The 14,093-nt window shown below is 37.8% G+C and overlaps 1 protein-coding gene across 1 annotated transcript; it reads left to right on the plus strand.

Annotated features, from left to right (window-relative positions):
• The first annotated feature begins 1,424 nt into the window (after nt 1-1,424).
• spint1a (serine peptidase inhibitor, Kunitz type 1 a) lies at nt 1,425-12,722 on the plus strand. Its single transcript, XM_084742650.1, has 10 exons — nt 1,425-1,869; nt 3,627-3,784; nt 3,973-4,114; nt 7,566-7,733; nt 8,335-8,382; nt 9,612-9,743; nt 9,860-9,910; nt 10,038-10,208; nt 10,537-10,596; nt 11,645-12,722. Exons 1-10 carry the CDS (start codon nt 1,461-1,463, stop codon nt 11,827-11,829), a joined length of 1,524 nt encoding a protein of 507 aa, XP_084598776.1. The 5' UTR covers nt 1,425-1,460; the 3' UTR covers nt 11,830-12,722.
• Nucleotides 12,723-14,093: the final 1,371 nt, after the last annotated feature.

Genomic DNA, 14,093 nt, shown 5'->3' on the forward strand with positions numbered 1-14,093 from the left:
ACTTTTTATTCTACTGCATGTATTTGATAGCTTTAGTTACAAGTGACTTTGCATGTCTACAAAACACTGCTGGAGTCTCACAAGAAAAAAGTGTTGCACAATCTCCCACGCAATGGAAGTGAATGGTGACCATTTTTCAAATATAAGAAACAACTGGACAAAAAACATAAAATGCCTCCACACTGCTTGTCTGGCATAATCCAAGTCTCCTAAAGTCCTGACATGCCATTTGCACACTGTCACGCTGCGTACACCCAGTTCAGATAGTATGCATGTGCATATGAATGTGGCTCCAAGCTAAAGAATCTACAGTGAAGATTCAAGCTAAAAACATGGTGTAAATAACATTTCGTTTGTCAAATTGGCATGTTGGGGCTTTAGGAGACTTGGATTACACCAGACAAGCAGTATGGAGGCATTTTATGTTTTCATTCTGTCCACCACTGTCTCTTCCCTCTTTTGGAAAGAGACAATGGTTTTGAATTATTGAAATGTATTATTTTGGTGCTTCAGGCGCTACAAGCTGAGTGGCATTTAATTCCATTATAATCGCGAGAAAGCAGACATCTCTACAGCCGATATCTCCCAAACTCTCCAACTCACACCAAAAAAATATAGATAGATAAATAGTACTACAGGCCAGGGGAAAGAAATATATTTTTGATTTTGGGGCGAACCGTCCCTTCAAATGTCAAATTATTTTAAATTTTAAATTAGTTGCTCAGTCTTCTGCAAAATTTGAAATTAAGTTTTGCTTTCAATGCATGGGTTGTCTGACAACTAAGAATATGAAGAATGTGATTACTTTTAGGTGTGCTTTTATTTTAAATACAGTGTGTTAATTACTTTTCTGTCACAACTGCCCCAACCACTGTTAGAACTGCCCTGGTCTCCCCTAATAAATTACTGAGAGAGGACACGTTTTGAGGAGAGTAAAACCAGAAATAAAAGGTAGGATATCAACCGTGTTCCATGTCTTTTTTAACAATGACTTTACACCCCCCTTACACACACAGAGCTCCGTCCTTGTTTTGTTTGCAGCCTTCAGTCGTATAACAGGCAGGCAGCAGGGAGTGGCATCTCAGGAGTGGAATTTCACTTCCTGTATCTCTCTCTCAGGTGAGTCACCTGGCTCGTGTCGTCGACTGCTCGGGCCCGTGTCGACATCAGACGGGCAAATCTCTTGTGAAAGTTTCGGAGTTGTGAAGGATCGGAGCGATCAGGCTGATGCGCCTTTATTTGGAGGATTTAGACTATTTGTGAGGAAGTCAGGAGCTGCTTTCATCTCATTCAGCTGAAGGTTGATCTCAGTGTTGTTTTGCCTCTGCGCGGCCTAAACACTGCTGGAAGAAGACTTTTACATAAGTGTTTTAATTATTATTATTTTTCTTTTCTGACTTTACTGTGGTTACACGTGATATTTTGTGGAAACACTTCTAGGACTTTTTTTTTAAAAAAAAATGAATTCCCTCCTTAAAGGACAGTTGGCAGCGTGTTTGCTGCTGCTCCTGGTGTTTCTACTAGACTTTACTCATGGCCAGGCTGTCGGACAGGAGTGCCTGGCCCAGTTCAAAAATGATCAGGATTTTATTCTCGACGCCGACGAATCGGTGAAAGACGGAGCCACGTTCATTTCGTCCCCCAAACTGGACCGATACAGGGACTGTGTGAGCGCCTGCTGCAAAGAGCCCAAGTGCAATGTGGCCTTCATGGAGAGAGGAGACGAGGAGGGCTTGGTGAAGTCCTGCTTTCTGTTTGACTGTCTCTACAAGAAGAAATACGTGTGTCGCTTTGTCAGGAAGAAAGGATACATAAATTACGTCCTGGGCTCCGTCTATGAGAGTTCACTCTCAGTGAACATCCCCCCAAGTAAGAACAATCACTCTTCTAATAAATTCCTGGAGATATTTCACTCTCTTTTAATCTCTTAAAGAGCTCACGGTTTGTTTGATAAGATCTTCCTGAGAAACTCTTTATCTGTAAAGAATGACCGTCGTTAGTTACTCTTTTGTTGTGTTTCTGTAGAACTGAACGATAACGTGTTGCAGGTGGAGATTTTACATTGTGGAAATTAGGGCCTGACTGATACTGAATGTTTGGGACCAATGCCAAAACAAACATTAAGGAGTAAAACGAGTCCGATATCGAAATATTTCAGCCAATTTTCTTTATACAGAAAATAACATTTTCTGAACTTTTTTTTTTTTTTTTTTTTTTTTTTTTGTGGCAAAGATGTGTAATGGAGGTAGTTAAGCAATGAAATTTATTGTCCAAACTAATAACAGGGTTCTGAAATATTAAACTTTCACTGGCATTCTTGACAATTCTAAATAACCATAAACAAAACAAAACAAAAGTAAGCAAGAAGAGCAAAATATATCTATATATTAAACATGAATTAAGTGAAGGGATCGAATCTACATAAAATCCTGCCTTTAAAAACAAACTGCATTATATTTTGCTTAAAAAAGTTTTAATATAGGCCCATATTTGACAACATATATATGATACCAATCTATCAATCAACCAATACATCAGTCAGGTTCTAGTGGAGCTGCACCAAATGTGTTATAGTGAATAGTCACTATAACCTACATTCTTCCTTTGGGATGACATCCAGTGAGATAAACAACTAGTGCTGCAACAGTTAGTCCATTAGTTGAAAGGAAGAAAATTAGTTGCCAACTATATTGGTAATTGATTGATGATTAAAGCCATTTTTCAAGCAGAAATATCAAACATTTGATGGTTCCAGCTTCTTAAATGTAAGAATTTACTGCTTTTCGTTGTCAGTTATGATAATAAGTGAAGAGTGTTTGGGTTTGGGACGTCACTTTATAGACTAAACCATTTATTTATCATGAAAATAACCGGCAGATTAATCACTTTTAAATAATCATTAGTTGCAACTCTATAAATTGTTAAGTGTAAGTTAACCTCTGCAGGGCCCCACCTGCCAGCTTCTGTGTGGACATACTGGTTTAATACATCCCTTTCCCCCATTTACTCAGGAAAAATCTGATTTTGTGTGATTTAACAATTAATTTCAAAATCTTTCAGCAGTTTGCGTTAAAAACACAGCTTGTAGTCAGGACATGTGAAGCCACAAATGAAACCATCAGTTCAGCATGTTCACACACGTCAGGTCATTATGTCCCCTGGTTCAGGTTTCTGTTTGAACCTCAGACTCCTCAAGTTTCCCAAACGTGCTGGATCTGAAACGTTTGCTGAACTATGTGGAGCTGCAACAATTGGTCAGTTAACCGATTAGCTGTCAACTATTACATTAATCGCCAACCGTTTTGATAAAATGTCCAAATTTTCTGATATCAGCTTCTCAAATGTAAATATTTTCTGGTTTCTTTACTTCTGTATGACAGTAGACTGAATTTTATCGTTTGGTTGTGACAAGGCATTTTAGGGCGTTATCTTGGTCTTTGGGAAACAGTGATCAACATTTTTCACCATTTAATGGACCGAACAACTAATCAATTAATCGAGAAAATGATTGACGGATTAATCAGTAATGAAAATAATTGTTAGTCGCAGCCCTACACCTATGCATAAATTACTGTAGGGCTTGTCTATATATGATATGTTAATTCCACCGTCCCGTCTCTGTCCAGATGAATCCGACCATCCACCAACGGCCAACGGAGGACAGGACCGGGTGGTCCAGCCTCAGGACACTGTGACACTGAATGGCATGCAGAGCAAAGATGACAAAGGGATTACGTCCTTCCAGTGGCAGATGCTCACCCCGTATCCTTACGCTGTCATTGAGGTGAGTAAGAGACTGTGATGCAAACCGGACTCATTGCTAATCCTGCGTCTGGGTGTCTGATATTCCTCATAAATGCTCGCTGTAATGTTTATGGAATGTATATTATGTTATTTATTTGTGCCTGTCACTTAATTGAAATTCTCATTTGTGGATAAAAAGAAAACACTCTGTCCTTTCTTGCCTTGAAGAAAACCAAATATGATGACCAGATCATCGTGTCCAATCTGACGTCTGGGGTCTACAAGTTCCAGCTCACCGTCATAGACACCATCGGCCAGTCAGACTCCACCAAGGTCACCGTCCTGGTCCTCACTCCTGAGCAGTCTGAGCGTGAGTATCGAGACTGAGGAATCCTCAGCATGATCTAAACATATTCATCATTTTCATCCTGTTGGACAAAACTTGCATGACATTAATATCACGCTTCAAGTCTGAGCTTGTGAATTCGGTCTACTGTCAGAATTGTCTGCTGCAGTTTTGTCAGTTTTTCTGCAAACAGAGACTTGAGGGGGACATTCGACAGAGGATATGGTTGAGTTTCAGTGGTAAACATGAGTCATGTGTCGACTGTATTTGTTGACATTTCATTTGGCTTACTCAGTCACCCGCCTGGTGTTTGATGTTGGGACATGGCTAACAGAAGACCTTTCTGTCCATTTATCTGGACTATAAATATAATATAATATAAAAATATGTAAGCATAGAGAAATTCTAATAAAGAAATAGAAGTATGTATAAATATATACATTTCACTGCCATAAAATCAGCTACATAATGTAACAAACAGAAAAATGTACATATAAGAAATAAGTAAAAAAAAAAAAAAAAAAAGATAGCAAGAATATAAATACAAAATAACAAATAAATGTGTGCCAAAATTTGCATAATTCTATAAAGTACAAGGAAAGTGTAAATAAATTAATAATAATAAAAAAAATATTATAAATATTGTTTTTTGTTTTGTTTTTTTTAAGAAAAACTGTCCAAATTCTCTGATGTCAGCTTCTCAAATCTTCAGGTTTCTTTAGTTCTCTATAACAGCAAACTGAATATCTTTGGGGTGTGGACAAAACAAGACATTTGGGGACATCGTCTTGCCCTTTTAGAAACACTGACCAACAATTAAAACCATTTTTATGGACCAAACAACTAATTAATTAATAGAGAAAGTGATCGACAAATCAATCGATAGTGAAAATCATTCATTGAAGCTCTAATATATTTTTTGTACATTTAAAGTTCCTACAAGCAACTTTCATGTTGTTCACAGCAGACCGCCTTAAGAATAACTATGTGGAAATCTTCTTGTTGATGATCTTGTTTGCTTATGTAGGTCATAAAAGGTGTCAGCATTAAACTGAGACTGTTTCATAACTACTTAAAAACACCTTGTTTTAGCTTTAAAGTTCAAAATATCCATTCCTGAACAGGTTGTGACTGGTGTGTTTTGTCAACAAGAATTACACAGTTTCCCCGTCTTTCTGACGTTTTTTTTTCTGAGGAACTCGACCCATTGTTTGTCGTTTGTCATAAGCTGTTCCATGTTAGTGATAACCGAACCTGTCGAGGCACGCTCGCCTGATTCCCGTTGTCTGTATGATGAAACAGCATGAAGATATAAAGATAAAAGCTTACATCGTAACACAATTAAACCGCAGTCAGCTTTTGTAAAGGAGGGGAAACTGCTCTGAAATATGGAACTGATCATATCTTTATCATGAAACGGCCTTTTGTCAAATGTTATTCCTGGCGTCACATGACGTGTCTGCGTCTGCAGTGAACCTGTCTTGGCTGCACGGTAATGTTTGGGACTTCTTTCGAAAAACGGAAGTGCAGCTGCCTGGTGTGGTTTTTACTGCTCCCCTGCTCCCATCCCACTCCCTCCACCCCCGACTCAACGAAACCTGTCAGTCTGGTTTCAGCTTGTGTAACACAAACAACAGGAGTATGCGATCCTCTTGATTAGAAGTGATTAGCTTTGATCGTTTTCAAAAGTGCTTTCTTTTGCTTGTGTCTTGCTTGTGTTTGCAGGTTGTTGGTTGGCTGATTGTAGACTAAAGAACAAAAAAAAAAAGACTTTTAACCATTCAGCAGCTCAGTCACTTATTAACAGCTCGTCTCCTGAATAGTGCGACGAAGGAATGTGCCTCAGTGGAATGGGCATGGCAGTGACTCTACATGTCAATGCTGCCACATTTACACCACAATAATGAATGGATTGAAGCCATTGTGATATGCTAACATGAGAACTTGGTAATGAAAGTGTAGCTTACACTTTGTTGTGTAATTTAAATGTTGTGGTTGGGGGACTTCTTGTAATGTCTTGAAATAACTGTACTGTACATAAGCACTGTTTTAGAATATGTATCATCAACCGCATGCAGACAGTCGCCGTCTCTAACCTCACTGTCTTATCGAAACACACTAGATCTTTTTCTCCATTGTATTTCTCTAAACAGGATAACCTCATGTGTAATTAAGTGTCTGTTACTCACAAAACAGACACTGAAACTAGGAAGTTAGGACCAACAGAAAAAGAAAAACCCACCGCATCAGGTTTCAAATATGAGACAAAACTTTTAATGGTTAGACAGACTGGATTACAGATTTGAAACAAGTGTTATATTGTGCAGAGTCTGTGTCTGAGGAGGTCATCTGGTACACATTAAATCAGCGTTTTCCAGCCTTTAAAGTGATCAGTTCTGTGGAAGATTAGTCCCAGTGTGCATTTTTCCGTTGAACAGATGTGTAGAAAACGGTTAATGTCGCCAGTGAAAAGACATTCAGAATGGGTTCGTTTGAAGACACTGATTGAACTTTCAGTTTTGCAAAATAACATTTTTCAACCTCTACCATGTGAAAATAATAGTTTATCATCACTTGGACCTTTACTAAGAAAGTACATCCAAAGTTTTCAGTTGAAAGACAAAAAAAAAATGCCACACACAGGACTCAAAAACCAGTTTCCTGGATGACAGTCCTGTATTTGACCCACTTATCCACACATTCATGAAAGCTTCTATGTGGCACTTTATAACAGTGCCTATATCCCGGAGTAGTCAAAGTTATAACCAGTACACCTAATTACTTGCACATGGATGTTGCAGCAAAAAGTGCAACTTGCCCCATTATTTGTTTGCAGCACACAGCCTAAATAGTTTCTGGTTTCTTTAGTCCTTTATGACAGTGAACTGAATATTTTCAAGTTGATCAACATAACGACTGATTAACATTTTTGACCATTTTCTGATATTTTACAGACCAAACAACTTTGATCAATTATAGCTAGATTTTACCACTAGAAAGCCTGGTGAGAGTGTTAGTGCTACTTTTCACTCTACCACTCACTAAACCCTGTGCATGACCTCACAGTGTGGGGTAAAAATTAAATCATAAACTCTCAAACTTCGACTTCTCACAGGGTTATGAATAAATCAGTGAATTTCCCATATAAAGTCACAAAGACATTTTGATTTTTAGTGTTGTGATTTGTTTCAACCTGATGTTGGAACAAATTGCAGACAGGAATTGTTCAAATCTTTGTCTCTCACAGACTTCTTTACAGTGAAACTCAACTCTTATTTCCACCGTGATATTATCACTAGTGACATTTGATAGGCTATATCAAATATAATATACTATACTACTATAATACTATACTATATACACTATATAATACTGGTACAACATGAAGTAAGCACAGATTTTTCAGGGAGTAAAAGCAAAACAACTATTATCATTTGTGAATCAAACCTAATCCTTTTATTTTGTGTCCCTTCAGACCACTGTATGGCTCCAAAGAAGGTTGGGCCGTGTCGCGGCTCCTTTCCTCGTTGGCATTACAATGCTGCCTCGGAGAAGTGCGAGGAGTTCATGTTTGGGGGCTGCAGGGAGAATCTCAACAACTACCTCTCCAAGGATGAGTGCACCAAAGCCTGCTCTGGCTCAGGTATCTGTGCTTTGTGCTTTTATACATGAGTTTTCACAGGGGTGTCAAACTCACTTTCACCCTGGGCCACATCAGCATTATGGTTGCCCTCAAAGACTTTAAAGACTGTAAAAATGTATTTGTATGTTATCACATTACATAATTACCCTCTGCATTTGATTGTTAATGGTTTTAGTAATAACCTGATAATAAACAACTGGCTCTGAAAGTAAAAGTCAACAATAAAAAGTTTCAGTTAAAGGAATAGTTAGATATTTTGGAATAGTTTTTCTTCCTTGCTGAGAGTTAGATGAACAGATCTCCATCACTCTAATGTCTGTACATGAGCTACAGCTAGGAGATGGTTAGTTTAGATTAGCTTAGCCTACCTTTGCCTGAAAGTAGCTAAATGCCCTCACCAGCACTTCTAAAACTCACTAATGAACACGATATATTGTTTTATTTCTACAAAACCTCAAGGGTGAAAATGACATGTTTTGGCTTATTTCTTCGCTGCACCACTGACTTGTTGGAATCTCCAGTAGGTTTGCCTAGTAAATGTGTGTTTTGTTTTTTAAATAAATGGTTGAATTTGAATCTCATTCTGTTATTTTTCCTTCAGAAAAAACTGGAAAATCTGGTAGAGGTTTGCCACTTCCCACAGATCAAGGTAGATGAATCCTTCTATTATATTTTACCTTCAGACACAATTTGCTCTAAACTATTTAACATTAATTTGTTTCATATCTTTTCTGAACAAGCAAAAAGCAAATGATAAAAGTGTACACATGCAAATGACATATATTACCTGGTTTATGTGGGGTAAATCAACATTCCTATCCTTTTTGTTGCCTCAACCTCTGGGCCGTGGCCCACTGGTTGGCCTCAGAGCGCCATCTAGTGGACCCCAGAAGCAGTGTTGGTGCCAAATAGATTAAAATTTAAAAAAAAAAGATAATTTACAAAACTATTTGATGTTCCAGATGTTTTCAAAGTATGCTCAAGAATTCACAGAAAAAAAGCCTATTTGAAATACATAATTTCAGTGACCAGGTTTTAATAACAAGACACATAATCAGGTAAAGAAAAGCACGCTAGCTTGCTAACCTTCACTTCTCAACCAAACCTCTCAGTACTTATTAAAACCTGCAACTGTAAGAAGTTGATATGGAGTTAGCAAACTAGCAAACACTTGCTTATATTCACATCAAACAGTTAATGAGCATCATTGGCATTAATTTGAAGTCGTGTTTCCGCTCACCTGGTTAGTGTAAGTCCAACATTCACTCTGGCTTAATTAACTGGTCTCCACCAGACTCCTCAGGGTCATATCTGTCTCTTTAGCTGCTAAATGCTGAGACACTGTCTTAAGATACCAATATAGCCGATTTAAAGCTATGATATGTAACATTTCTGCATTATAATGTCTAAAAATGCCAAACATTTTATATATTTCATTGAGTTTTGTACTTACATTATCCCAAATATTTCAAGCAATGTTCAAACCCAGAATAATCTGTAATTTATTCAAGGTAGCGGCGGTAGGTAGTCACTAGTTGCTATAACTTGCTGGAAAACACAGGCTATATCAGAGAGAGGTGGAAAGAAGTTGGTGTTTGTAACTAAACATCATGTGAATAAAACGTTTATAATCGCTCCTCCATGAAACGATTTCTGCCTGAGCTGAGTTGGATAGATTTTCATCAGCCATGGTGGTTGTTAAAAATGAATATTACAACTCCCATGATTCCATGCCCTTTCTCAACGTCATCATGCTACGTCTTTTGTTATTATTTTAATGTGATAGAGACCTCTAGAGGCATAATTTAAATATTGTGCATTTGAATAACAGTTCCAGTGCAGTGTGAGTGACGATTTCTTCGGGGTTTGTGCACACAGGAGAGAAATGTGGTAACAAGTGTACCACAGAGCAGTTCACCTGTGACAACGGCTGCTGTTTGGATCCAGGCCTGGAGTGTGACTCAACCCCACAATGTAGCGACGGCTCAGACGAGAAGAAATGCGCTGACTGTGAGTAATAACTGTGCAAACTAGGCTTCATTTTCATACTGGCTCATGATATGACACCGATAAAATGCTTCCTTGAAAGCTGTGCTAACTTGAGTTTTGTTCTGTGTGTCTATCAGTGGACAGCAAGTTTCGTATTCTGCTACAGATTCCAGTGAATGAACAAAAAGGTGAGTTGTCTTTATTTGGTTGTTGATTTCTGCTTTTTAAAACTTTGGGCATGATGACTTTTGTCTTATATGATGACATGTCATCTGTTAAAACTCACTCAACCTGATCTTTTATTGTCGTTCACAGTGCGCTGCACAGAGGTTCCCGACACTGGAAGCTGCAGGGACAGTTTTACCAAGTGGTACTACAACCCCTACCATCAGGATTGTTTCCGCTTCAACTATGGTGGTTGCCATGGAAATGATAACAGATTTGACACTAAGGAGGCCTGTACAAGAGTTTGTCGTGGTGTAACAGGTGGGTTATTATTAATGTTAAGAGGGCATTTTAAGGATAGCTGTGTCCTGGTAAATTAACACTATTTGTACACTTAAAATACACATATACGTTGCATTGTGGGTAATGTATGCATCAGGTTTTCATAAGGAATAAAACTTCATCCATTGTGATTCCAGCAGTGTGACAGGAGTATTACTTTATGTTAAATTGTTGGATTACTCTTTGAAAAAGCGATGTCAGTGTTGTGTTCACAGCACACAGTTTCTGCTGCCCACAGGCTTTCATGTTTTGTGTATGTCATGAACCACCTAAAAACAACTATATCATGTGCTTTTCTTTGTTTCAGAAAATGACGTATTTGCAAGAGACGGCAATGCTGCACCCATAGTGTCTGACAACCATTTGGGTATGTTTGTCATCACTTTTCCAGTCTAGACTGAAAAATGGGTCAGAAGCAGAGTATCATCACTGAAGCTAAGCAAAGAACTGCTGTGGACAGGTTCAGCAACAATAGAGAATTTTAGCCACTTAAAAAGGGTCAACTAAAAAAATTAATATCATTTTGAGTGTGCACTACATTTAGAATATTTTCACCACTTTACTTTGCCATCAGACAGCCTTTCCTGACAAAGAAACAGCCGTTTCTGACAAGAAACCTTTGTTATATAAGCCACATATTTCTCTCTCTAAACCGAACAAACTCCACAGGAGAAATCAGTCATTTTACCTTGCAGAACAAAGGAGCTGCTGGTCTACTGCTGCCTAAATCGGTTAGTTTGTTTGCGCTATTTTGTGACTTTGGTATTTTAGAGGGTAAGTTCAGATTCACCAAGGTCGCACAGTCACACAAACAAACTAAAAAATTGAGGCAGCAGTAGACAAGCAACTTTCGTGTTCTGCAATGTAAAATGGCTGATTTCGCCTATTGAGTTTGGTTGGTTTGGAGAGAGAGATATCGGACTTACATAATGGCAGTTTCCTGTCAGTAAATGCTGTCTGATGACAAGGTAAAGCGGTGAAAACATTCTAAATATAGTGTACACTTAAAATGATTTAAATGTTTTTAGGTGCCTAAAATATTTTTTTTCTGCTGACCCTGTCCACAGCAGTTTGGTACTCCTGCTGCTTCTCCACACTGGGGACGTGCCGATCACCATCACCACCTGTAGCTAAAACACTGAAAATTGATAAGAACCTCATACAGCACTACTTCACAAAATCCAAACGACCCCTTTAAAACACTTTATACCTCAAATTAGGTTTGACTTTTAGTTCCTTGCTGTTCAGTAGTGCTCTTGAAGCTTCATTCTCTTCCAGCAGACTTTTCCAGTTCATTGAGTTACTAAGAGCAGCATTTGTGATCAGCTTTCTCAGCTTTGCAGCCTTTCATGTGGTGTTTTTAAATGTCCAACCTTTAAGTAAATGAGCAAAATGTATTTTAATTACTTTAACAGGTATCGTGGTGGCAGCTATCATCCTGGGTCTAGCTATCCTCATCCTGCTGGGCGTCCTGGTGTTCTGCCTCATGAAGGGAAGGAAGAAGTCCTCGCAGCACCAACGTGTGCCCGTTAACACCGTCCCAGTCAGCTTTGAGGACAGGGAGCGTCTGGTCTACAACACCACCACCAAACCCATCTGACCCCTCGGTCCTCACCTTTGACCCCCGTCCTGGTGGTGAATGACGCTGGTTGTCGGAGCAGCGTCGTACCTCTGAACAAACTCAGATTGATGAGAGAGGAAACAATGTCCGTTGACTAAAGTTTGAATGCTTGAGGGGATCTGTTTTTAGTTTGTCCACATATGGATGCGTTTTGTAAGGGTGATGTACGCAGAATGTCTTCAGTGATGAAATGTGATGTCTAACAATTAGATTTTTAGCTTGTTTTTAATGCAGTGACCTGTTAAAATGAGTTGTTGGATATCAGTTTGTACTCAGGTTAAATGGGACGGACTTTGATGAGTGTGGAGTTAGATTACCACTAGTTTACCATCCCATGACACTAGCTAAACTTCATAAATATTTTATATTTTCCACTTTATTATACTTGCTTCCATTAAATGATCTGATATTTTTCAATGGACTGCTCTTTTTCAAATGAAGCTACTCTTAATGTCATTCTGTTACTTCAAAGTAAAAGCCTGGATTTCCTGAAGTCTTCTTAAAACTGATCTCCGTGGATAAGTAATGTTTTATGCTGATCCCTTCAACTTCCTGCCGCCAGCTTCTCCCTCACTCTGTCAGATTTATTTTTGTGCTGTTCATATATCATTGTTACACTGGATTACAGATACATGCTATATGTTGTACATAATTTTAGAATTTTGCTAAATATTTTACATGCGAAGGTTATTTTGTTGTTGATTTTTCCAAAGTGTTTTCAGAACAAGCGTAATGCGTAGATTAAATGATGCTTGTTGATACATTATAAAGCAGCTGTGTTGTTGAATATTCAACATTTAAAGCTTTGTAAATATGAACTGATGTAACATTGGCTGTTTGATGTGTATACTAAATAAAAATATCAACTCAAAGAGCTATTTAGGAGTGTTGTTTGTCTTGCAGGAGAGTCAAACTGGTTTGAACATGTTTGAAAGTTTTTCAGTAGATTTTTTAAATGATTTTTAAATGAGTGTGATTGATTTTTGTGAACTGTATGCTCTATTGTCATGAATTATGAGACACATACATTGTTGTTTTGCTGCAAAGTCAAATGACTGGCTTGGTTACTCAAGAACTTTTTATTTTTATTTTATTTTTTTATTTTTAAGTGCTTTATTAATGGTTTAGCTTTTAAATAATGCTGCACTAAACCCTTAACTAGCTTTAAATTAAGAAAGACTAAATTTAAACCTCAGTTTAGTTTTAACTCTAATCCTAGATTAAATATAATTATGCTCCACCAAAACTATAAATTCCAGTTTAAACAGTGATCCAGTATTAACTTTGAACTTACACTTGAGGAGGTTTGACTTTTAAAATACATTTTAATAACTTTTATAGATGGATTAAGCAAAAAGGATGAACTCAACTCAGCTGCGTTTCATTATGTCTCTCCTCTTTCTTCCACTCCAGCTGATAATTTGACCAAAAAGCTTTTTCTGATTAATCTGAACAACTCTGATTAGAACTAATCTTAGATTAAACGAATCTTTACTGATGAAACCCAGTCTATATTTCATGCTGCTGGCATTTTGCTGATCTCTAAAGGAGACTGCGACAGGGTTTAGACTAAACCACAGGTGCAGTATCAGCTGGATACCACAATGGAACTGAAGAGACCATGTGAGATATTTCCAGACAACACAGGTTTAACTTGTCTTAATCGCAGCCCCATGAATCTGTCCTCAAAGGTCTTCTACTATGTTGTTTTACAACTATACAACATACAATATTAGACCTATACCTGATAGTGAGTTTTATTATCTCCAGAAAAGCAATAATCTGGAATTATTTTCTCAAAGGTTTTACAATACAGACACTCATATTTATATATTTTTAAATATAAATCTGATAAATGAAATTACATTGTCATCCCTGGTCTGAATTTATGGTATTGAACAGAGGCATTCCCCTTTGTAACCAGCAGATGGAGACATTGTGAGTCAAATCTGTAGCACAGAGCATCTAATTCAGAGTAATAAAGGTTACACAAACTCTATTTCTTTTGCTCTAAAATCTTTGTCTCATTCACAATCAAAAGAAAAGTGCATCCCTTGATTTCTAATGTAGGATGAACTCCTGTCTTTACTGTAAAGAAAAGAGTTCCCACATGAAACTGCTTACAACAAGGGTTGAGGATGATCTTGAGTAGCTAAGCAAAGCAGGCCGAGTGCCATTTAGTTCCATTATATTCAAAAGAGGGCAGACATCTCAACAATCTTTAAGGTTAAATAGCACTACAC

This window comes from Lutjanus erythropterus, chromosome 18, assembly GCF_056507025.1.
Source record: "Lutjanus erythropterus isolate fLutEry1 chromosome 18, fLutEry1.hap2, whole genome shotgun sequence".
NCBI classification, from domain to species: domain Eukaryota; kingdom Metazoa; phylum Chordata; class Actinopteri; order Lutjaniformes; family Lutjanidae; genus Lutjanus; species Lutjanus erythropterus.

What these genes read in the sequence shown, in the direction of transcription:
- spint1a (XM_084742650.1), top strand. Translation starts at nt 1,461, where the DNA reads ATGAATTCCCTCCTTAAAGGACAGTTGGCAGCGTGTTTGCTGCTGCTC. An exon ending in TCCAGTGAATGAACAAAAAG is followed by an intron (nt 9,911 to 10,037) that starts GTGAGTTGTCTT and finishes TGTCGTTCACAG; the next exon opens with TGCGCTGCACAGAGGTTCCC. An exon ending in AGTTTGTCGTGGTGTAACAG is followed by an intron (nt 10,209 to 10,536) that starts GTGGGTTATTAT and finishes TCTTTGTTTCAG; the next exon opens with AAAATGACGTATTTGCAAGA.